The sequence below is a fragment of the Oxyura jamaicensis genome, chromosome 1 (assembly GCF_011077185.1).
Source record: "Oxyura jamaicensis isolate SHBP4307 breed ruddy duck chromosome 1, BPBGC_Ojam_1.0, whole genome shotgun sequence".
NCBI classification, from domain to species: Eukaryota; Metazoa; Chordata; class Aves; order Anseriformes; family Anatidae; genus Oxyura; species Oxyura jamaicensis.
In genome coordinates, this window is record NC_048893.1 from 116,229,721 (window position 1) to 116,254,637 (window position 24,917).

Sequence of the window (24,917 nt, forward strand, 5' to 3'; positions counted from 1 at the left end):
GGGAGACAATGTTATGAAGATTTTCATTTTCCTGTTTCATTTCTGAGCTTCTTTAAAAGTGCTTTCTCTAGGGTGGAACAAAGAGCATATTCACTGCCAGGGCGTCAGGGGCTCCCCTCTAAGTTAGCTACTACGCAAACATGCAGGAAGACACAAGCGCTGTCCTATAGTGTGTACAACAGGGACATCTTCCCTACACACCTCTGACAAACGTACGTATGCTGAAATAGTGAAGTCCATCCAAACACAGACCTGTATTTTGGGTCAACTGGGAGGTGGTGAAAGACTTTTGCCATTTCCCACTGTTTTGCTTGTGAGCTAATCACTCCCTAAACCTCTGGAAATAGGTCCCAACTGCAGGGGAGATAAAGCATCAGCAAAGACCATGCGATACCAGACAGCTGCCCCAGGCAGGTGGGCACGTGTCCATGCGTCCCCATCAGTGCGCACAGAAGTCCTCAGAGCACTGCAGGGGCTCATGCCCTCTCCACAGCAAGCACAAAACCTCTCCGCCTTCTTGTTGCTGCCAGACTATGGGAAACAAATCCGGCTCCTTCCCCACCCCTCCACCTCCTTCTGCTTCTTCCGAGCCTCTTCCTCCTGGCCAGGAGTTGGCAATTCAGGAGGCATTGCGTGCTACAGCAGCAGCCAGATGTTTGGTCTTGACAGGCTCAGCGTGAGATGGGATTGAAACAGCATAATAAACATCACACTTAAGAGAGCACCACCCCCCCCCCCCCACACACACACACATTTTCATCTCATGCAATGCTTTTTTTTTTTTTTTTTTGAGGTACAGATAAATGTAAGTGCTATCTAAACCTTTAAGATTGAGTTAATAGCATGGAAAATGCACTCTTTGCCATGCACATAATTAGTCCTGTATTGCGAACATGAAATATTAATAAATAAAAATTAGCACCTATGTTGTGGCTGTGCTTCCAACTGCTTTTAAAATTAATTAATTCCCACCAGCTTGCGTGAGGCAGAAAACCATTATTAGCCTAGTTTTTACACACGGAGGCGGAGAGCTTTCTCCAAACCGTGAGCTCCTCGTACGGCAGGCAGCATCGCCTCGCTCTTTAAATAGCACTTTTAACTCCTGGAGCTCAGATTACTTTGCAAAGGAAATTGGCTTCCTTTCCTGGAGACGGAAGGAGCCGGGAGGAGAAGGGAGCTGCCAATTCAGAGCAGCAGACTTGTCTCCCTTGCAGGCACCGGGACCCAAGGATGGTCTCTGTCCCGGCTCGGGGGCGATGCCCCAGGCCCTGTGTCACCCTGCTTTGGGCAGACAGGATCCCTGCCCAGCTAAGCAGGCTGACACACGGGACCTGCAATGTGAGCAGAAACCGCTGTGCCAGCTTTTCTAGGGCTTATTATCTGGTTCCTCTTGGCCAAGATCCTGAAGTCTGCCATCTCAGCCAAGGCTCTCGGGTCCTGGAGATGGAGACCTGAGGTGTGAGCTGGGGTTTGGGAGCCCTGAAGCCCCTTCCTGGGGCTGGATGCCCAAGGACAGGGATGGGACAGGTATCCATGCGGCTCCCTTCCAAGAGGCTGCCTTATTAAGTTGGTTTTGGAGGCTCCTCTCAGCTGCTACACAGCAGTGGGGCAGGTGGAAAGCCCCAGGCACCGTCCCCAGCCATCGCTGTAACTCGTGCCCGTGCAGCCTCACTCCAGAGGAGCTGCTTTGTGCCGGGACAAAGCATGGCTAATGGTGCAAATGAAATTGTCCGGGGTTGGAATTTATGATTAAAATATCCACAGCCTTCTCCAGGGCTCAGGAAGGATCATGACCCACCAGAACCTGCATGTGGGCAGACACAAGCCGTCCCTCCCTGCTGACCCTGGACGTGAGAGCTCCCGTGGTGAAAGGCACGGCTGTTTTGGTTCAGTTCTGTTTGTCTGAAGTAATTCCATGGAAGAAGGAAAATGAAAAGGGCATTTGGGGCTGCTGCTGCCAAGTAACAAAGGCCATTTTCAGCAGGGCTTGGCCCAGCCTCAGCTCACCTTGCTGCCAGGTCCTCATCTCCCATCGAACCCTCTCACGTGAGCCCTCTCCCCAGACCTCTCTCCCATTTTCTGGCACACCATGCTTTCCTGACCTCCATCCCATTCCTGCATCAGCATCTCTTGTGCCCAGAGCCACACAGCCTGTGTCTGGCAAACCCCAGACAATTCAGTAACTAACTTGTCCCCTTCCATGCTGGTAACAGGCAAAAGGAAACAGGTTGTCCCCTGCAGCAGTGTCTCAGCCCAGGTAAGTGTTCCACGTAAAGTGCAGGGGACTCTGCGCAGCCAGAGGTTTGATTTAACTTCTGAGTCAGTCCTGAGGGAAGAGAAAAGCCATCAGAATTATAAGTACCATTTTTGCAGAAGCATGCTATCCTTTTGCTGGAACACAGCTGTCACCATCCTGGCTTCTGCAGAAGCGTGGGCAGCAGTCAGATACTTGGTATGTGAAAACCTGCCCACCACCTATGGCCAGTGCAAGCCAGAGAAGCATGTTTTTCCATCTCAGGAGCTGATGGGGGGGGGGGGGGGGGGTTAGAGACCCCCAGATCAGCAGACCAGCTCTAATAGCTGCCTGCAGTAAGGGATAAATGCTCTCCCTGCCCTCTCCCCCTGACCATGGCACCCTCAGATGTCCAGCTTGCTCCCCTGCACCTACCCGAGAGCCATGGGAGATAAGCGGGAGCAGCACAGAGCCTCTCTCTGCCTCTGACTGCCCACCTTGCTGCCATACCACTGAGAGTTTGGCTTCTACTAGGAGCCAAATGTCCCATGTCTTGACAGCTGGGGCTTGATTGGTGAAAAATACAACAGGGCTTCTCTGAGAGCAAAAGCCAACAGAGCTCGTGAGGTCTGTCAAGTGGTCCGAACTCTATGGGAGACCAAGGGCAGAGGCTCTGTGTCTCTGCTGAGACACCAGGCCTGGCCTCCTCTCTGTTTTGGGCTCTTTCTCACATAGGTAGCAGGTTTGTTCAGGTTTTACAGCAGCAGCATATAACTGAAAAGTAGCTGCTCCCCTTTCCAAACACTCATTTAACTTTGGCTTACCAAGGCATTCATTTTACGCTTATTAACCTTTGGAGCATTGTTTTGTCCAGGCTGCTAGACAAATTAACTTTTAAGAGGGGTCTGTATGGATGTCTGCAAACTCCCTGAGATGCAAAGCAATTCTTAAGGCATATTTAATGAAATGCATAACAGTCACGTTACCTATAAACTAACACATCATTGTGGACAGCAGTTCATTGGAAGTACTGTGGGTAATTCTCAGGAAAAGAAGAAATCATCTAAGGAGGTGAGTAGTGAGGAGAATAAGATGGTCAGAAAACTCCAGAAGATCCACCTTTGGAAGAGCTGATCCCTGTGTGGAAAAGATCGACCTCGCTGTTGAAGGAGCTGCAGCTTGAAAGTGCTGAGGGTCTTGCAAAGATCCTCACACACAGCCCCAGAGCTCACCCCCACCAGCCACACTCTTCAGCTCCCTCCTTTCTGATGACTAATGTGCTCAGGAAACTCAGTGCCCAACCCTGCCCTGAATTTCCCTGAAAGGCCAACAATACGGAACTCGGATCGATACTGCAAGAGGCAAAATCAAAGTCCGCTCCGAGCCTTGCTATCTCTTTAGTAAGGTACGTGGTGCTAAGGTCACCGCTCCCCTTCTCCTTTCTGCCCTGCACCAAATGCACAAACGTCCCTTGAGGATGCAGGGTCCCAGTCCTGAGGAGTCCACAAGGCAAGCTTGGCGTGGTTCAGGAGCTCCCATTAGTTTGCTCTTCGATGCAGCTGACACAAATCTTTTAAAATAGGCTCTGAAAGCCCGTGCCAGATCCCCGCGTAGCGCAGCAATGCCCAAGCACGAGCCTGAAGCAAGTCAGAGGAAGGAGGTGGCAGTTCCAGTTATCCTAAATCACTCGGGAGAAGCCCCATGGAAAGCAAATTCCCCCAAAATTGCCTGGAGTCAGAGATTCTCTCGTGCGACATTTTTGCACGCAGCCCGGGTCTCCCTTTAACATACTTTGCCTTTTGTCTTGTTTTTTTGGCTTCAAGCAACAGCCCAAACGAAATGCTGGAAACAATGAAAGCATTAAAGGGAAATGTCATGCCCATCAATATGCGCCTTTGTGGCTGTGGGAGTGGAGAACGCCGTGATGTCACTGGTGGGAATAGCTTAAAATTTTCCATTGAGAAAAGGAATCTGGCTCTCACGGAGCCAACACGTTCCCAAAGATGTGCCGTGCCACCCGGTCAGGCAAATGAGGGCCTAGCGGCAACGCAGCACGGGCTGGGAGGCTGATTTAATTCTGAGAGCAAAGATACTGAGGCTAGCACTCTCTGTATGGTATTGGGAAATAAAAGCAAGCTGCCTGGCCGGTTATATGTGGCACAGTGAGGCCAGGGATGGACCACGCAGAGCTGCAGGTGAGTGACTTTGCACTGAGCCAGGCGATCTCAGGAGTTTGCTCCCTCTCAGCTGGGGCCAAGCCACAGATCCCAGCTGGTTTCGAGGGCACGCTGAAGGGATGGGTCTGAAGGTCCCGGTGACGGAGGTGTTAATTAGCCTTTTTAACTTTGCTCCAAAGTGGATGCAAACAGCAGGCTGGTACCCTGCAGCAGTGATGGTTCAGAAGGCTCCTCATCACCTCCCGGCCCCTTAGGTGCTCGGCTATTTTCGGTGAATGGTTTCACACCTATCTGGCTGGCGGCTCGCCCTTGTGCCAGATGTGCTGGATTTAGATTAGGTGGACAGTTTTTGAATCTGAGAAGGGCCAAAGCTGTGACTGACTTCCAGACCTGGATGTCACACTCCTTAAATTCCCGAGCAGCCAATTCCTCACCAGGGGGATGAGAGGAGGTGGCTTCATTTCTGGGCTGGGGCAAAAGCTGCTGTAAAACACTTCACCACCTCTTCTGCTCACCATAAACCTGCAACTTCCCCACCTGGGGATAAGAGTGAGAACACAGAGCCTCAGAGGGCAAAGTCCTGCCAAGCCTTCTGGTTTTCCTCTTTGGAGGCACCATTTCTGCTCTTTTCAGGAGCCAATCCGGAGGAAAAATAGGGCAATTTACAACATTGCAGCAAATTTTATAATGAGAAAGCAGGATTTCCTGCCAAACTGCGCTGGGATATAGAGATATATGGACTTTCACACAAACACCATGGGTTGAGGTGGTGCTCTCTCTCTGCAGCACATCATTTGCTTTTTGCTGCAGAGTCTCCACGTCACCAAGTGGAGGAGGACAGCTTCAGCCGAAGCGTGAGCGATTCCTACAGCCCAATTTTCTTCGGGAGAAGCAACGCCCTGGCAGCGCCGGGGCAGGGTTCAGAGTGCCTGTTTGCACTGCAGAGAGCAGCGCAGCCCTGCACCAGCCGAGCTGGCTCTGAATGAGCTGCCCGAGGCTGGGAGGACGCGACCCGCTCTGGCAGACCTCCCCGGCTCACGTGAAACTCGGCCGACTGAGACCTTGGGCGGGCTGGAGCACTCGTGCTGGCAGAGCCCCGTCCTGCTGCCCTGTGCCTAAGCCACGGTGTTTGTCCTCGGAGCCGACGGGCACATCCCACAGCCCCCTGCCTGCCTGCACGCTCAGCTGGCCTCACAGCATGCCCGAGCCCACTGGAGGGTCTGCTGCAGACTTGGGTCTTGTCACAGGGTGCAGAGGGCTTGCATTTCCCACCCCTCACAGGCTGCAAATCCTGCAACGTGCCCGTGAACTGACCCTTTCATCGGGACCGATGATTTCTGGCTCACCTGCCCCAAAAGTCAAGTTGCTGCAGCTTGAATTCACTCAGCGCCCCGAGGTGTGACGAAAAGGCCAGCGCGGCTCGCATTCCCAAAGCAAAGCTGGATCTGGTCTAGTGAGAGAGAAATGAAGTATTAACAATTTACTCCGTCATTAAATTCAGCTGTCCCTGTTTGGGCTTGCTCAGGAAGCAAACCAATTGAGGGTGAAGTTAACCAGGCACTTTTCAGGGTAGATTCATACCGTAAAATGCAGCAGTTCTGGGTTGTTAGGGTTCCTGCACAGGACTCCCCTGCAGTATTAGCGAGTGAAGGGTCACACCAAATGTCTACCATATGCTGCACAGGTATAGTTTCCTCTCATGGTTTTCATCGTATTACATTCCATTTTTTTTTTCCTTTAAGATTTAATTCCCCAGGCTGTTGTTGGAAGTATATATGGTTGTAGCAGTGGAAGGAATTTCACCTGTCCAAATCCAGTTTGAGGGCTCCAGACAGAGCTGTTTTTTCTATACGGCCTAATAAACATTCCACCCCTCGTCCCTCCAAGGTATGGCAGTCATTCCTTCCATATCCTCGCACGTACCCACAGCACCCATGGCTATGCTGCACAGGGCTAAGGTAACACCAGAGCCACCCGCTTACTTAACAGAAGTGTGTAAGTGAATGTCACTACCACCTCTAATGTCAAGCAAAAGTCAACACAGAAAAGATTATATTCCACCAAAAGTCTTGGTCTGCAGGTCACCGTCCCCCTCCCAGCCTCCCCCAGCTATTCCAGGAAGGTCAACAGACCCCAGCAGGTCAGCTCTCCCCAGCGGGTCAACAAATGATACTGCTGACTTCATCCCGGCTTTTTAAGAGCAAAACTGTTCAAAATGGGAAAGCATATACAAAGCAAATTGCATTCTAGCTCAGACACAGTTAGCTGAATTACAGTACAAAACTTTCTCTGTTATGTTTCCTCCTAAAAGCATTGTGGAGGCAAAAGCAAAGACTAATCCAAATTGCTAACTTGACCAAACTGGTCACAAAGTACATCAGCCAGTTCTGTACTTAAGATTCTCATCATGAATTTCTACATGTGCTGAGGAAAGCTTACCTGTCACAATTTGTGGATCACCGTCCAGCAATAGAGCTTTCACATCTTATGCAACTTGCTGTTGCAGCTCCTGAGTTTTGGGTGGAATTGTGACTTTCAAGGGAACTGTTCTCAGGGAAGTTGTTGATCAGATTTAACAGCCAAAGTTAAATAAAACAAAAGACAGCAGGTCAGGTAACTTACAAAACAAATGCTTGGGAGGCCACTTACATTACTCTTTACCCAGGCAACCTTCCTTGGAAGTACAGTCTATGAACTATTAAAACCAAATTACTTTTCTTGTTGTAAAGGAAACAGAATTGGGCTCAGAGAGTTTCAGGGAGAGTATTGTTAAGAGCTAAAAGAGCAGTTTTGCAGTGATGCATTTTCTGTTTCTTGACTAAATTTGTCTTTCAGTCTTACTAAGGGCACCTGGAAAGTATTTTAAACTTCCATTTGATGTGTAACATAAGGGTTTGGTCTTATGTTTAGTTAACAGTTATCTTACGCTGCTCATGGCCATGGTAAATTTGTCTAGCTGTTTTAAGATATTTCTGTAGCCATTAGGAAATGGAAATTGTAATATTCCACTTGGGCATAATAGAAACGTGAATACCAGGAGCTCTTGAAGCAGAACTCATCCTTCAAATCGTGGGTGGGAGCAACAGCTTCCTTGGTTTCATAGCTTTCTTAAAGCATCAATAAACTTCCACCTCAACAACCACGTACTGCAGGCATCTGGCTGGAAAGTGTTACCTGGATGTGAAAGCAGATAGGACTGTGAGTAAACCATTCATGCCCAGCACTAAGAGTGTGCACTAGCCTCCAGAAAAGCCCTTGATGGATCAGTTCTGTGCTCGGTATCGGTGTGGCATTTTCTTTTGCAAGCTACCCAGAGGAAAGATGGAGGGCACAGGGGGCAGTGCAGGATGGCTGTGCCAAGACCTGCAGAGCTGGGCAGACACCAAGGACAGAGGCACGGAGCATGAGAGGGTGGCACAGCCCCCTCTGTCCCCTACGCCCTTCGTTTTCCAGGGAGACACAGTACTGGGGACGCTGGGTGTCTGCCGGCCTTTCAGATACCCAGAGAGACAGGCCACATGTCAAATGCGCTATTTGCCAGGAAGCACTCCTATTGATTTTTTTTGATAAGAGAGTAAAATATTGGCAAAGGTTTATCTCGTTGCTTATCACCAGCATCAACACAGAGCAAATTTCAGGCATTAGTCCTGTACGTTCTCAGCAATAATGTAGAAAGCTTGTATAAATCCATTCACCTCACAGCAATGATGTTTCTGGAAGAGCTGCTCTGTAGCAGTTATTCAAGTGCTGTGCAGGACAGATCACCAGGCAAACAACGCAGCCAGTTCTGGCAGTCAGAGAGGATTATTTGGGGCTCCAGAACTGCCCCATGCAGAAGTCTGCACTGGAAACCATTTGCTACACTGGCGTGCCCTGTCCCAGAGCTCAGAAGTACCCAGACGGGATTGTATATCACAGCCCTTCCTCCATTCCTTGCACGTGGCTCCCATTTGCTTCAGCCCACACAATATGAAAGCAGGCTGTTAAAAAAAAAAAAAAAAAAAAAAAAAGACATTTTGTGTTACACATCTGCTGCAAGAACCACAAGGAAACGGGGCAAGTCCTTCTCGGCAGGGAGAAAACATCCTTGTGCCCCAGACCTAAGGGACAGCTCTCTTTCAGCAAGCCTTAAGAGAAACACGCTCCTAAAAAGGCAGTAAATAAATTGAGATTCAGCCTAAAAGAATGCAGGCTGGTACGTTTTTGGAGGGAGGGGGAGAGGGAGGAGTACAGAGTTAAAGGCACATGAAGTCATGAAAATCTGAGAATCTGTAAACAGACTGAAGAACGGCAAATGCAAAGCACCAGGGTTGGAAACATAAAATATCCACCCTCCAACCTTGGGGTATTTGTGCTACATATACTGCTGCAACGGGCTAGGAAAAAATAACCAGGGGATCTAAACCTGTCAGCGGCTGTGGCCGAAAACCCTATGCATCTTTATTTCACAACTTCAGAAAAGACCCGACGTTTTCCTCCCGCAAGCTGTCCATGCCTGGGATCCAAGCCCTGAGGAGCCAGCACAGCTGTCCCGTGCCGCGCTCACAGCCTGCACCCGGAGGGGTCGGTCCCACCCGGCGGGGCTGGGGGCACCACCAGGAATTGAGGTTTTGGAATTTGCTTTGGGAAGTTTGTCACCACCATGTGTACGTACCGAATGTTCTTAGCGTTACACCGAGTTTCTGAGAAGCATATGTAATGTTATATATTTATCTGCTTGTACTACCTTCTTCAAAACATGTTGTCACAAACATACTGGGCTTGTTAAAGCTTTGGATCCTATCTCTGCAAGATCCCCTGTTCCTGCTGGGGATATGTTTCAAGTCCCAGGTCGAGCACGGGGAGCTCCGACAGCAAAGCTACATAAACCACTCCCATCGCTGCCTGCTACGACACTGAGCGGAAAAACAATTTCACCAGCACCTGCTCCTGCCATGAAAATGCACAGAGAGGAACAGAAAGATGATGGAAAAGCGCCCTGATTCAGCACAAGCACCCCCGGTTTCCTTCTGCAGGGGCGCGAGCTGTGTTGCCAGTCGGTGCAGGGCTGTGAGGTGGGGCGGTAATTCTCACCCCAGCAGCCCATCGGGGGCTGTTTCAGCAGCCTGGCCAGCCCAGCCGAGTGTTCCCCTCTGGGACTCGCTGTACGACTGCGGAGAGTCGGAGCCGACGCTCTCCCACTCGAGCATTATCGATCTTGCCCTGGAGGAGCGGATGAGCAGCCGGAGTAAAACCAGCAGATTGCTCCCAGGCACGGGTCTCGCTTACACTTCTTACGCAGAGAAATAGACAGCTTGATTTTGCTTTGAGTGTGCGTGAGTGCCTGGGTCTCCCTCAATGATTTTTGAATCCATCAGCCCAGGTCAGTCAAGTTTGATGATGGAGCTGGCATTTCCAGGGCTGTGTCACGTTCACGTCAGGTCAGGTTCTGCCAGCAGGGAGCCCACATGCCAGAGGAAACATGGTGGGGATGGACCTTGTAACCTCCCAGCTTCAGCAAGAGCTTCAGCTGAAGCTTTTATTTCCTTAGTAAGTCAAGGCTGAGACAAAGATCCACAGAAAACCATGCGGTCACAGCCCTTTTCCTTGCTTATCTTCATCTTTCCTACCCAGCCTCCCAACACGCTCTACCAGGCTGCTTCACTTTAGGAGTACAACACTTAAGAGGAAAGTGAAGTCACATCTAATGGGCATAAAATCACATGCTTTATAATTTATAACAATTTTATCCCCTGTACATCTTCACATGTTCCACAAGGTTTTCTCAAGGCCTCAGTTCCACAGCCAGAGCTCTGAAATCACAAGATGATCTCATGCATTTTTCTTTGCTCTCATTTCAGTCTCCCCACCCTTTTCCACTGTATTTCCTACAAATGAAGCATGCTTTCCAGTATTCATTTTTAACACTCTTTTCTTTTTTTTTTTTAAGTTCCATTTTAGCCTATTCCTTCTTATTTTTTTTTTCTTTTTGCCTGTCTTTTGTCTATCAGTCCTTCTTTTTTCCACTTGTCCTATTTCAAAATCTCCCCATCAGCTAAACCTACTGTCTCTAAAGAGCAATGCTGTCTGCTTTAATAGGAGCCAGGTTAATTCCCATGGTTCTCATATTCACATCCTTTCTATTTATTTTTTTTTCCTGCATCCTGTTTCTGTCCTCCCTCCCCATCCCGGTTCCTGTTTCGGTATTTCTTCTCTGCACCTTGCTTGAACTTCTCTTTCCACTGCTCACCTCACACCGCTCTACGCCAGCCCCTCCTTGCTTCTCTCCTGCCCTTTTTCATCTAACCATCTCAAGACAAACAAGCTGCCTAATCTACCATCTAGCTGGCTATTGAGCTTTCCTGTCCACACCCACCGCTGTTGTATGTGAGCACCTAATATATATTAAGATTAGGATCTCTCTTGTACACTCCCCCTGCCTTTCCAAATTATGCTGAAAAGATTGACCTGTGTTTTTTTTTGCTCCAGGAGTTCTGCCTCTTCCCTCGGTGCTCCTGGATGTCCTGGAGAAACAGAGAGCCAGGGATGTGGGGTACAGAAAACTGCTGTGAGCACTTTCCCTTTAAATACATGAGAGCTTTACTGTCTCCCGAAAGAGGACATGAGGCCTGATGTAATGACATTCGAGGCAATGGAAAGACTGAGACTAAGCTCACCAGGAGCAGGAAGAGACCCCTGGGAAAAGAGAGGTTGCAAGGGGATGTGTGAAAAAGAAATGGATGTGAGAGAGGTTTGCAGAAAACGTGGGAATAAAAGGGGTCATCAGAGGAATCCCATGTCACCTGAAATGTGATCTTCTCCCTTGTAATCAGGATCTCCCTTGAATTTTGTATTTTCCTAAAACCAATCATCTCTTCCCAGGGTGGGTAGGTATTCAGAGGCTGACCTAGAGAGCAGGGTAAAGGAGGATCCACCCATCATGCTTTCAGCTATTTCTTTGCCATAGTTCATAAGAAAGCCATTTTCCCACAGCTACTGCTTCCCCCGAACATCTGTGCTATTCTGGGAAATAAAACAGAAGTGTGGGATTCCTGCTTCACCCAAACTGAACCACAGCAGAAATATGTGCAGGTCTGGAAGGGATTCAGTAGCCCTGACAACAGTAAAGAGGAATGGATCCTGCTCCTCGCCATCCCCAAGTCTTCCACAAAACAGAAGATGACAAAGAGGGACCCTTAATGGAGCCCCTGGTCTTTCTGTGGGGCCAGGAGGAAAAGGACACAACAGAAACCAGCCAGAAGGGTGGAGTGATACAGACATCTCCTCTCCTAGATGCAAGAGAGATGAGGAGATGGGAAGCGAGGACAAAGGCCTCTTCTGGGTCTCTCTGTGGTCTGAGAAGTGTCTGTCTGGGAAAAGCAAAAACCCTGGGGGCAGGGTGTTGGGGGTGACACAGGAACCCAAGGGCTGGGCACAGCCTGGTGGGTTGGAGATGCCTTTGGTGCTACGGTGGGAGAGGGACAAAGGTGGAGTCCTTCTCTACCCACCTTTTAGAAGGCGTGCTGCCAGCTAAGGCTGGCTAGGCTTCTGCAGGCAAGCACTTCTCCAAAACACAGGGGATAAGTGCAGAAAATGCAGACAGGAAAAGCACCCTGAGCTGCCAGCCAGATTTAAAAATAAATAAATAAAAGGGAAAAGGAGAGGGAGAGAGAGAGAGACTGGAAGAGAGACAGTATGTGGAAGGAGGAAGTGGGAAAGAAAAACAGGGTCATAGAAAAAAGTATTCAAAATCTATTAATTCACCAAAATGCAGATCAGCAATGTTCTGTTAAATCAATTGTGCCAGTAAGTTAAAACTGCCTTGAGTTGCCCTATCTAGTCACCAGAGTTAACTGTATTAGCAGTAAATGATGTGTATTTTCCACAATGTTCTTGCCATCAGAATCGAGCTCCTGTAGGTTTAATTTCTCATCCTTTCCTTCAGCAGGAGCTGAAATGGAAACAATGAAAAACTCGATTCATGCTGCTCACTATTTCTCCTCTCTGGATTACCCACACTTTCTACTACAGGCTGTGTAGTTAGCAGCTGCTCCAGCCGTGGTGAGGCTTTGCAGCACATACAACATGATATCAGCTGCATGTCCTACTCTCAGATCCTGAAACCACGGTGTTTGGGCAAAAGTCACATTCAGACAATCAGCCCCTTCACCAGTCTTCCACCGGTACCTAGTCTGTGGGGCTGCTGCCACTGGCCACAGGCTGAGGGAAGGGTAGAAAGGAAGGTACACTGGTTGGAGAAGGTAAGTTGTGGCTTAATTTTAGGCATGGGGCTCTACTTCAGTAGCATTTCTGGCCCAGCCATCCTTTATCATCCCCAGCAGACCCCAGTGATCTGACTAGTCGCCGTACTAATTAGGGTTGCACTGAATCTCACAGGTCTGTTATCTTGGTATTCCTGCAGAAGGGGGATCTGAGTAAGCACTAGTGCCTGCCAGAAGTATATCTCAGACTTCTGCAAGGCCCCAAACCCGCTTCTTTACATACACCTGAAGGCAACAACTCATCACTGCTGTGTAAAATTTGGCCTTGCATTTCCTGAATTCAGTGCAATTAAAATGCCAGTCCGTAACACTGAATTAATATAGTGTATTTTTTCCACTGATTGTCTCATAGATTTGGAGAAATATCTGCAGGAAGCGAAAGATATTAATTCTATGTCCATTCAGATGAATTACAACCCAAAAATAATAGCTGTAAACTTGTTTGCAAAAATCAGTAGACTACAAAAACAACAGTGTGTAGTTTGGGAAGAAAGATAATCATGTTGATGTACACAAGAAGAAGAAGGGCTGCAGTATAAATAATGCAAGAGCAAAGGAAGAAAGGACAGACAAAAAGAGTGTATTATTGGCAAAAATCAATAATAATCATCATACAGTTTTTATAAGACCCTACCTTTCTTGAATACGTGAGTACATGGGAGTGTACCTCGGTAGCCTAAAAATCAGAACGTTAAGGAGAAGTAAAGCAAATCATGTTTTACCACTTGTCAAATAAAACACAACATATTTCTGAGTAATTAAGGCAGTATGCCTGCTGGCAGAGCAGCAGTGTACAATACTGTCATCTCTATATTGGGGGAACTCGGACCTACCAACTCGGAGAAATTGTGGCTTCCTTTCTAGGAAGCAATTAGCAATTCCATCTGATTAGTAGCGAAAAGATTTTTTCTCCTTCCTGAAACAATGTCTTCCCTTTTGGGGATCGATTTCTTGGGGATCTCCACACATCAGACTTCAACACAAAGAGTGTGCCTGATGTAGTTCTGGAGACCAGCTGCATCACAGAGCACAGTTTAGGAAGCATTCTCAGAAAAGCCCTTCTCTGATAAATGCCCCAAGTGGCGAAGAGAATAGCTTTTCTGCCGTGCCCACAGGCTGCTTTTCCCTGTTGCAGTGAATTGAAGGGACCCCAGCTGAAACAGCAGATCATGCACCGTGTTCTCGGTGCATCTCGGGGTGCTTTTCTTTCCCTCCATAAGAGCGTCTTGATTTCTTAGTGGAAACTGAAGGATGCTTATGTATCTTCCTACATCCTTGCCACTCACAAATAATGGAAAAGACTTTAGAAATGCATTTGTGTTTTCTCTGCAGAGAAAACAGAGGACTGAGGTCAAAGAAAACTCACCATCTCCCTGACATCAGTCAACATGTGGCATCTACACTTAACTTTGCTCCACGTGCTTTTGTGTTATCACTCCTAACTGCTTACGTCTGCTACCTTGAGGCTGGAGCAAAGGTGTCCCATTCTTGTTCCTTTAAAAACGATTTAGAAAAGGGAAACAAAGTGAAGACATTGCTCTAGAACTGAAAGGATGACTGGGGGGTAAATGCTCAGACAGCATGAGTCATGCTGCTTTTCTAGGAAGGGACTCTTACTGTATACTGGGGGTGGATCACTCAGGGCCTTTTTTACTCAGAATTCTGCCACATAAACTAAGCAAGGCCCAGGCCATGTCCTTCGGGGTAACTGAGGGCAACAGGACCGCCTGTAACCCAGCTAGCAGCGACTATCGAGGCAGTCGCCGCGTGTTCCCCATGATAAGATGTTGGTCGGCGCTAGCCTTCCCTCCCTGCTTCTAGCCACAGCACCACGTTAAAGGGAGCAGGAAGCAGGGGAAGTTCCTCCTCCCAGCCGTGTATATAAACAATGGTTGCATCAATGCGAATGGAAAGGGACCCTGTCCAAAATAAACAGCCAAAACCAGTAAGTGCTTCAGGGCCTGATGGCTGGTCTCCACCAAGCCCAGCTCTCACGGAGGACGCCTGGAGATTTATTTCCCCGGCTGTGGAGCTGGGGGAGGAGGAGGAGGGAGCCGGTGTGGCCCAGCTGAGGAGGGCGGGCTGCCACCATGACGGCCCTGACCCGCCGTGGCCCGGGGGGACAGCCTCTGGCAGAGGGACAGGCTGGGGACAGGAACATCTACGTCCTCACCCTGCCTGGCCCTCGGGTTCAGCACAGGGGTCAGGGCCCTAGGCTGCCTGTGTGGTGGGAACTTTCCCCCAGGACTTTCTGGCTAAGTGGCTGTTACACAGATGCAGGCCAAAGGGGCACTGTGGACTTCAGGGCATCTTCCGAACCCTCCGTGCTGACTCCACGTCAGAGGAGGGGCTGGTGAACAACATCCTCCTCTGTATCCTGTTTTCCATATGAAGGAACTTGGGTGAAGAGGCACTGCTTTTACTCCAAAGCTCTACGACCTCTAAAAACATTGTGTATGGCCCAACAAAGGCACCTTATTCTTGCAAGCGCTGAACTGCTCTACATCTCTTCCAGCAAGAGTTCATCTATTAGGCAAGGCTGACTTCAGGCCATTGGGGGTGATAAATCAGCTTGGGAGAACACTGGGGATTAGCACCCTTGTTCCCACTGCAGCAACTTCCCTGCTCTCCTTTCCCATGAAGGCAGCATCCCCTGGCAAACTCAACAAGCAATCCCTCCTCTTCTTTCCTGATGGTACAAGCTCCTGCCTCCACCCTCCTGTGTTTTCCAGGCTCGATGAGCAGGGAGGGAGAAGAGGAGGAGAGGTGGAGCTGGGCATGGCAAGACTCCAGTGCCACAGGGAAAGGATGAGAGGGAGGCTGGCTGGGAAAGCCAGCACCATGCAGAGCTGCCAACCCAGCAGAGATAATTGGGCAAAATTTGCTGGGAGAGGCTGCCTCCCTCAGCTCTCCACCTGCTCTGGTTGCAGCAGCAGCAACAGAAGTCAGCTTTAAACAGAAGTATGGAAGCAAGAAAAGAAATTCAGTTGTTCCTGCAGCACAGGCAGGTGCCATCTTCTACAGGAGATGAGCTGAGCCACAGAAGAGAAGAACTGTGTCAAAATCTGTGCTCCTCTAAATCACCAGCCCCCAAGAGAAAAAGATTCAGCCTTGTCAGTGGTCTTGGGGCACATTTGCTGAGAAGGGCACCCACAAAATAAGTTTTTACTCATTAGCAACTCTGAGCGCTAATGGAGACCTTAGTTTCAATCCTCTGAGCAGCTTCAAGTTCACCTCTCCAAGTTCCTCGAAGAGTGGTTCCAGCCCCTTCAGGACCAACCTGCTCACCTGGCTCCCAGCCTTCCAGATGGAGCTTTATTTTGCATGGCATCCTTTAATTAGAGAGCAAGATAGACTGTGTGGTCAGGGCGCTCCAAGGGAGGGCAAGTCCTGGGCTCCAGTCCCTGCGTCCAGACCTGGGACTTGGCACGCATTGGTGTCTGCACATGAGATGAACCCAGCATTCCTGTTGCTTTTTTCTCCTTCCCTCCCACACACTCCATAAATATTAAAGCCTTCCGCACCAGGAAAAAATGCTACCACAGCATACTTGGCATCGCTGTCCCATAACACCTTCTAGATTCATGGTTCAGATGCTCTCCGGGGAGCTGGGGCATTGCACTTCACAGCCACCCCTCAGGCAGATGCTGGGAAGCCGCCCAGCAGTGGTGGCAGGGCAACAGCATTGCTGTCAGCTGTGCTCTGAAGGAGCCAAGTATCTCAGTCTTAAAGACCACATGGAAGTGTCTCCTCTTGGTGATGGCCATCGCGAGTGGAAGGAGGCACCCAAGTCCTGCTCTGCGTCTTGGCCTGAGCAGCTGCTGGTTTCAGTGATACTCAGGCTCATCAACATACAAATGCCTTTTGAAGATGGAACTCAGAGTACACTTTCACAACTGGTTTAATACCATCGATGTGAAAGTGTCTGCCAGCAGGGACGGTCCCACTCTGCCTCCCGGCAGTGTGTTCCCAACCCTCCTTCTGCACGGCTACTGCTGCTAATGAAGCTACATGTTCCCTGAATGATGGAATTAGTAAAGCTGAAAGCTTTTTTGTGTGTGCTAGTTTCCAGCTGGATCAGTTCTGTGGTCTGGTACGAGCATCGCTGCAGGAGCTTCAGTGGAGGACATGGGACAGGACAGGACCAGCCCTCTCGGTGCTGCACAGACTTAAGCCAGCCAAGAAATAGCCACCTCTGTTTCTTAAAATACATAACCCTTTGAAATGGGCTAAGAACACAGCATGTGTGTTCTTAGTTTGGTCTTAAAAATGAGACTTACATGCTCACATTTACCCAGATGAAGAATTGTTTTAGCCTTCATTAATACTGTAAGAACAATGCCAATGAAAGCTGAAAGAAGTCCACCCTCTGTTTCATTAAAACCGGATTTCTCAACTTGTTTACAGTGAGGCACTTTTTGCATTACACTGAACTTGAATACAAAAGCCAACATCATAAATGCATACAACACAATCTGCCAGCTCCTGTGCTTTTCCTTGTTTTTGTATAGGCTCGCGACGGGGTGTATTTTCTTCTCAGTGTGAGTGTGACGCTACAATTAATACTAATGGCAATTATTAGGGCACATCAAAAGACGAGCACTGTACACATTAGCAGCAGAAACTAGCTTTCTGCACTGCTGGCTCTGTCTTCAGCACAGCGTTCTGATATTTCTCAAAGTATGGACTGGTGATCAGCCATTATTCTTAAAACATTCTCAGAAAAGCAGGGCCTCCACATCAAAAATACTAGGATAATACAAGAAGCCAGGTTTAATTACATGATTCAGGCAAGGAAATATCATGGAATCGCCTAACATGCTGTTACTAACAATTGCAGCCAAGTTCAAAACCGAGACCTTTCCCAGTAACGAAATGAGATTGGTTTACCAGGAATTCCAGGGAGAAAAAGCCTCAGAGAGTTGGGAAAGGGAATTGGGAAGGGACAAGCCCCTAGGAGAAATGGTCTTCAGGGAGTAAAGAAAACGTGTGAAGGGCATGGGCAGCCCGAGTGAGCAAGCAACAACCAAGGCAGGTGGTCTGAGCCATCCTGAGTGTCACCCACTGGCCGATACTCAGATAAAAAAATGTGTGGGGTTAATAGAGGTTTGGATGAAAGAAAGGCTATGGCAGGTTTCCTCCGTGAGCTGTTCACAGCTGCAGGGACAGGCTCCTTTGTGGTCAGGAGTTTCATTAGCTTATTGAGTTGGTGGCTTTGTCTGCTTCTAGCTTCGGCAAATGTAAATAGGCAATTTTGTAACTAGCCCTGCAAAAATGCCAAGGATCAGTGTACCTGTCAATATACTCTAACGAGTGCGTATTTGCATAACTCTTTAGTTAGTTGCATGCAACCGGGCTCAAGGAGTACGTGCCAGGAGAAATACATGCATTCCATTTCCAAAATGATCTGATAATAAGAACGCAATGTAAAGTAAATGAACAACATGCACGAAGTCTTGTGGGTTGCTTATCCTACCTGAAACCTGAAGAAAACCAGACTTCAGTTCCAGACTTCGAGGGGAGTACGCTCCTTCCCCTTTTCCTGCTGACAAGCCTGGGGAAGCCATTTCAAATCTGAGCAAGATGAAATGCAATACCTTAGAAGTACAGATATTAAAACTTGAAAAAATGCTTTTAGGTATGCCTAATCGGGACCTCGTGTCTCCTTGGGTCTGCTTTTAGACCATCCACCTGCGAAAGAGACAAGGGCGGCAGGATGTTACACTCGAATATTGGAGAGCTGAAACTCTTTCTTCGCACGCAAAAAAAAATCATTCTCGGATTCCAATAAGATCCCCGCCGAGTGTGGTGTAAGTGAAAGCAGCTGACCAGTTGGGCTTCCCGCAGACCCATAAAAAAAAAAACCTGAAAGGGTGTAGCCTATCTAACATATCTAATCTCTGCATTCAAACAGCCTCCATCCATGCCACATCTGCTTGTCGGCAGACAAGTGCTGACTTGGCAAGTCTTTAATCTGCCAGCCTCCAGGTGTTTTGATAAACCACGACTGCCGTCAGCGTGGGCCTTGGATGAATCTCTCCTGCCCCGCGTGTGGTGGAAAGCCCTTTGAGCGTGGGCAGCAGCCCTGCTGCTCAGGAGCGGGGAGAGGATGCTCCATTATTGCCCTTCCTTGGCTCCCCGTGAGAATCCACGCCGGTTTTGGGGCAGTGATGGGGGATGAGGCAGAGGGAGCCCCCTTGTTGTGTGCTCCCTGCTCTCCGGCAAAGCCCAGCCGCGGTGCGCGCAGCTTCACCTTGTACTACCCTCGCATTCCTCCCTCGGCACCGGCACACATGTCACTGACAAAGCAGCAATCCCGCGGCGAGGGGATCACCCTGCTCTGAGTTATTGCTGCAGACATGGTGCCTGCCCTCCCGGTTCAGACACAGATGAAAAGGGAGATGTGTTTAAAAAGGCTCGGCCCCAAGTAGTGCGTCTGTGCCTGCGGGGTGACAGCCCTGTTGCCTGCAGCCCAAAGTCGCTAAGGTAAAACAGACCGGAACAAAAAGAAGGAATCACATTAGGTTCGTTTGCATGTAGATAAACATGATAAAAAGGTACAACACCCTAATTGGTACTGTGACAAACCTTACAAACATCACTAGGCGAGCTCATTTGCTGCCTTGTGATTTAATGCGCAGGCCCTGGTTATCTCTCCTATCTCTCCAAGCTTCTTCTCTGCCACCTCTTGCAGAATAAAACTCAAAAGCACAAAAACTAGAAGGTGTTTCCCTCACTCTGGATCAAGTAAGTTTGAGATCGTTTGACAGGAGAAGGAATATTACTTCGTATAGAGAGTGTTGATTCTGGCAGCTGGCCGCTAACAGAGAGGTGTACAATTACTGCACTCCTATTTGCAAATTTCCTTTTGGAAAGGAGCTTATAATTTAAATCCTTAAAACTAATTTGGACTCAAACTTGTCGTGCAAGTCTGTGGCCGGGAACAAAAAATGGTTTTGCAACTTCAGAACTAATATGTTTCGGTATTTCTGCTTGTTTAAAAGTGACAGCGGCAAATAACAGAAAAATGCGTGCAAAGCTGGAACAGCAATCACAACGCTCACCTTGCATGCACTCTGTCCAGATTTTATGGCAGGTTATAATCCAGCATGATCCTTTATTATTATTATTTTTTTTTTTACCTGCGCATATCATCACCTAAGATCCTTGAGCTCTTTGGAATATAGTACCTAGCATGCTGTTAGCAAGATATAAATTATAAAAAGCAGTGCTTCCAGACAGTCCCCTCCCATACCCAGTGCTTCAGGGAAGTAAGTCTGTGGGAGAAATCGCTGCAGACTTGTCCGCAGAGAGAGAAGCCGTGTACCAAGCGAACAGGCACAAAGAGGAGAAGCTTCCTATCTTTATTTTTTTCTCCTTCTGGTAGGACAGGGCGCAGATCTTGACTCCATAATTACGAGGTGCTACTATAACCTTCCATCTGGCCGCCGATGGTAGTGCATCTTTCGCTGGGGCTACTGATGACTCGTGTGTCTTGGTGCAAGTGCCTAGGGAGGGAGGAAGGGAGAACAAAGCAGAAAACCCAGATATGTCAATCTGTTAAAAACCTTTTGCAAGAAAAAACTTCCAAAGAGGCAGGAGGAGGATGACAGCCTGACTCAGCCTCATCCACCCCCTTCCAGCACGTACTGACCGCAGCGAGCTCTTGGCCGCAGCAGGAGAGGCTTGTGCCAGGAGAGGAGGCCGAGGAGAAATGCAAGCCACCAGCAGGAGGGAAAGCCACCAGAAATGGATACGGCAGCCCACCTCTGGGAGGGGATGGAGAAAGCCCAATGGTGCCAAAAAACCCAATGGTGCCAAAAGCAGAGATGATTCATGCAATGCACACTTAATCCAGCACAGCCCCGTCACCTGTCCAGGACAGCTGCCGATGGTCAAAGCAGCCTTTGAAAGCTGTTCTTGCTGCAGGGCTTGTGCCCAATCCCCCAAACCTTTATTTTATACATATATACACACACCTGCTTTGAGACCAAACCTCAGCTTTGCCCGTTTGTCCTCCTGCTCATTTGTATACACAAAAATAAGAGTTAACTCATAAACTGTAGTGTCGGGCACTTTTATATACGAACCGATGCATCCCGTGAGGAATGTCCTTGAGGCTCCTTGGCTGTAAGATCCCTTCGGCTGTAATCAATTCACCAGTGCAAACCGTTCGGAATCTCATTATTTATTACTCTGCTAATGTCTGGCTTACTGTATATCGAGCCTATTTAATTTCAGCAAGATAAAAACTACAACTGCTTCTTGCCGTGTGTCGGTATATCCCGCTGGTTTGCACGTGGCCACTGTAGTTCCGCGAGCTGGCTTTCTGTTCAGGTCTGGCGTGGAGAGAAAGACACTTATCAGAATATTTGGCATCATAAAGATACTTTAAGTTAGATTCGCGTCACATTTCATTATCACTTACAGGTATCAGAAGCGCTTTACTGGAGCAGACTAAAGGTTTGCTGGACTTGGTATCCAATCAAGAGCACTAAAAGTTACCCAGTCCTTCAAAAGAAAATGTGACTCCTAAAAATAAACGTAATTGTATTATCTAGCACCACTAATGGATTTTTTTTTCCCAGTTCAGCATCTGACATACAAAATCCGGGCACTAAAACTTTGCATTTTCATCTTTGCTTACTGCAGTGTCAGGTGCTGGTATTTACGTAATTGCCCGAGCACTTTTTAGGCAAAGTTGCTTTCCTCAGCGGTGCCAGCCACCAGCAGCTCCCTTCCTTGTCCTTTGCGTGCAACATACATCCTTGTTTCTATCTGATATTTTTTCCCCTCCCCTGCATCATAAGATTGTTTTCTTGATCCTCAGAGCCTCGATTCACTCAGATAACCTTGAGAAAGGGGAACTCTGAAGCTGCTCCCAGGTGGAAGGTGACAGTCTCTTCTGGTGGGCGTCTCAGCGGTTTCTTGCCCAGGCTGCTGCCGGTCACGCAGCAGGGCCCTACGCAGGAGCCACGCGCAGCTCGAGAACCACGGGGTGGTCACCCACACAGGACAAACCCTCAAAACGCTGTGTCATCCCCTCAAAATGCCATGTCATCCTGCTGCAACTCAATTTCTGCTACCCACGGATGTATTTGTAAGGGAATTCCTCCTTTACTGCCAAATACTGCTAGTTTTTAGCTGCTTTCACTGAAACTTTCCTTTTTTTAGGAAGCAAGCAGAACAGATGTCGTACAGGGCGATCCTGCACTAACGTAACACTAGCTCTTTTCCTAATGTTACTCATCCTTTAATCCAGCAGCTCCCTGCCTCTTGCACAACATTTAAACAGTGCCGTCTGAATCTGGGAGAAGTTAGCAGGAGTTCAAAAGTTTGTGCTGTTGCGGTAGCTGGTTGAGTCCGGGTTTTTACAAGCACTTCTGAACCAGGCTGGCCGAGCACAAGGCAGCACGGCCAGACAGGTTTTTCCTCTGACCGTGGGGTTCAGGAGAGCAAAACCCCAGCACAAGGCATCCCAACTTGTGCACCCCATCGGCTGGGCCGTGCTGGTGAGCGGAGGCGTTGGGAAACCAGGGTAATCCCCCTCATTGCTCCCAGGACTTTTTCCTGGCATCTTCCCAAGGGGGGGAGGGGAAGGGAGGGCTAAAAACATTACAAAAGAGAACAATCATCACTAAGCTTAAAAAAAAATCATCCAGCCTCCTGAAGTTCTCCTTTACCTTAGAAGGGAAAGTCTTCTAAAATACGCATTTTAAACATACTTGCAGGCTGATTCTTTTAACTGAAGAAAAATACATCAACTAGCACAATGTCTGGAGTGCCTGTGCTTTACTACAACGCACGAACAGAGGAGCTGAAAAAAACCCACAACAATGTAAGCAAAATAAAAATCCTTAAAGCTAAGAGGAAATATCTTTAGAATACAAAAACAAACCAGCCCTGTATTTGAGAGCAGTAACAGCGAATGAGATCTCAGTGTTAAGAAGGTGCCTATACACATAGCACTTCCTTGCCCGAAGACTTCGTACCTTATGGAAGATGTCCGTATTTATTAAAGGGTTATACACACACTTTAATGTGATCAAGTACACTTTTAATATTAGAACTTACTCGAGGTCGAACCTAAACAGGAAACACGGTATGAAGACCCAATTCTGGGGCACTTTACTTCAGCAAATGGAATAATAAAGAACACAGAAACTGAAATCAATACGATTTGCATAACATAAAACCAATTAACTTCTAGTTACCAGAGAGGGTGACGCAGAGGAGGCGATGCAGGAGATGGGGGAGGCAAGCGTCCCAGACCTATTCTGAGGCAGAGAAAAGCACTGCAGTACATTCAGATGCCTCCTGAAAAAAAACAAGAGTCATTCCTAGGCTCTGCTCCAGCCCCCACGAATCGCTGCCCGCAAGCAGCCATGACTCGATCTTCTCAGATTTTGTTAGAGACGCTGACCTTCACGCTCCTGCTTGTACCGACCCTCTGCACGGTTTGGTTGGGAATAGCTGACCAGCATTCGGGACTCGTACGGCGTGCTTAATTCACTCATTTGCCAGTTTTAGATCTGCCGAGTTACCATCACTACCTCATCGCTCCCTTTGGAAAAAGAAAAGGCAAAAACCAAACAGCAAGTCTCACACACGCAGAGGTTGCTGTGTCTATTAAGGCAGTGCCGGAAATAAGAACAACAGATGAATTGCAGATGTTAAAAATATCATTTAATTAATGAAACATAAATCATACCAAAAAGTTAAGTCACTTTTAGTCAATACATTTGCATTTATTTTAGAATATACTCTACATCTGAGTAAAAAAGTTTTAAATAGGCTTCAGTACATGTACAACCGTGGAACCCTTCATCCTCCCAGTGAACTGGGGTGCTTGCGAGCCCACTGGGTCCCGTCCCGGGTAAGACGAGCAATTTTAAGCCAGTCTCGTTATTTTCATCGGCTTGTCTTTAGCCTCAGACCGGCCAGCTATGCAACCCGCTCATACACGTACAAATTCACCCTCCCTGCCCAGAGAGGCACAGCTTGCCCCACACCATACAAAAAAAAAAAAAAAAAAAAAAAGGAAAAAAAATTAATAAACTAGTATCGATTAATTTACATCTCTCTCTCTCTCTGTTTGTGCGTTGGTAAAAACGACTGCAGTCCGGGAACACGCGGGGAGACCCCACCCCCGTTATGAAAGTAGTGCAAAACAAGGGGGGGGCCCTGCGGAGGGAACCCCGCTCCCACCGCCGCCGCCACCCCCCGTCCCGTCCCATCCCATCCCGTCCCCCGCCCCACGCTCCCACCCTCACTGCCCCCAGCTGCCGAAGCCGATCTCCTGCTTGTATCGGTTGGTGAGCACGTTGGCCTTGCGGGTGAGCTTGGAGAGCACCGTGTGCAGGCCGCTGAGGTGGTAGTGGAACTGCTGCTCCAGGTCCTCCTCCGCCTCGCCTTCCTCGGCCGGCCCGCCGCCCAGCTTGTCCTTCTTGCGGGCGGCCTCGTCGGCGGCCGGCGGCTGCTGCACCACGCCCCACTCGATGTCGTTGCGGATGGACTTGAGCAGCACGTAGTGGCTGTACATGTCCCGCCGGGAGAAGTAGGCGCCGGGGCTGCCCGTCGGCAGCGCGGCCTCCCGCTCCGGGCAGACGGCGCCCGCCGCGTCCAGCTCCTCCAGCAGCAGCGGCACGTCGCGCAGCAGGCTGGGCACCATCACCGTCTGGTCCATGTTGTTGACGGCGCCGATGAAGCGGTTCATGGCGTTGAACAGGGAGTACTTCTGGCTGTACGAGTCGCAGATCTGCATCATGACGGCGGGGCCGACCTCCTCCTCCTCCTTCTCGTCCTCCTCCTGGCTAGGCGCTCCGGCTGCCCTCCGCCGTGCCTCGGCTCCTGCTTTCCCGTGGGGAAGCCCTGTGGGGAGGCACAGGTCAGGGCTCGTGCTGCACCGGGCTGCTCTCCCTCTCCCATCCAGGAGCCGCCTCTACCGGCGGCCCCACCGCCTTTTTTTAGGCGGCCCGCCCGCCTCCATCCTCCCCCCTCCGCCCGAAAAGCCAGGAAAAAGCCCCCCCCCAAATAACACCAATAAAGGCACCCACGGACCGCCGGCACCCACCGTGTCCCGCAGCCGCTCCCCGCCGCCGTCAGCCCGCCGCCGCCCGTGTCCCCGCTCCCATCCCCGGCGCCCTATTTATAAGCGCCTATCTCCCGACGAGGTGTTCCCCAGTGCCACCCCCCCGCGCCGCCGGGCCAGATAAAGGCGGCGGGCGGCGGCTCGAGGCTCGGCGG

General features: G+C 49.1%; 1 protein-coding gene and 1 long non-coding RNA gene across 4 annotated transcripts; both read right to left on the reverse strand.

The window, feature by feature from the left end:
* Positions 1-753: 753 nt before the first annotated feature.
* LOC118160916 lies at positions 754-20,538 on the reverse strand. Of its 3 annotated transcripts, XR_004747751.1 has the most exons (6): positions 19,736-20,538; positions 18,148-18,362; positions 5,757-5,860; positions 3,390-4,947; positions 2,167-2,326; positions 754-2,115 (listed from the first exon to the last, which is right to left on the reverse strand). It is a non-coding gene; the product is annotated as an uncharacterized LOC118160916 (long non-coding RNA). The 3 variants fall into 3 exon arrangements; XR_004747752.1 differs by lacking the exons at positions 18,148-18,362; positions 19,736-20,538 and adding an exon at positions 7,445-7,558 and having other exon boundaries at positions 3,390-3,551; XR_004747750.1 differs by lacking the exons at positions 18,148-18,362; positions 19,736-20,538 and adding an exon at positions 7,445-7,558.
* A 2,800-nt stretch (positions 20,539-23,338) lies between these two features.
* MID1IP1 (MID1 interacting protein 1) lies at positions 23,339-24,905 on the reverse strand. The gene is made up of 2 exons (XM_035316016.1): positions 24,745-24,905; positions 23,339-24,542 (listed from the first exon to the last, which is right to left on the reverse strand). Exon 2 carries the CDS (start codon positions 24,436-24,438, stop codon positions 23,941-23,943), a length of 498 nt encoding a protein of 165 aa, XP_035171907.1. The 5' UTR covers positions 24,439-24,542; positions 24,745-24,905; the 3' UTR covers positions 23,339-23,940.
* Between the last annotated feature and the right edge of the window lie 12 nt (positions 24,906-24,917).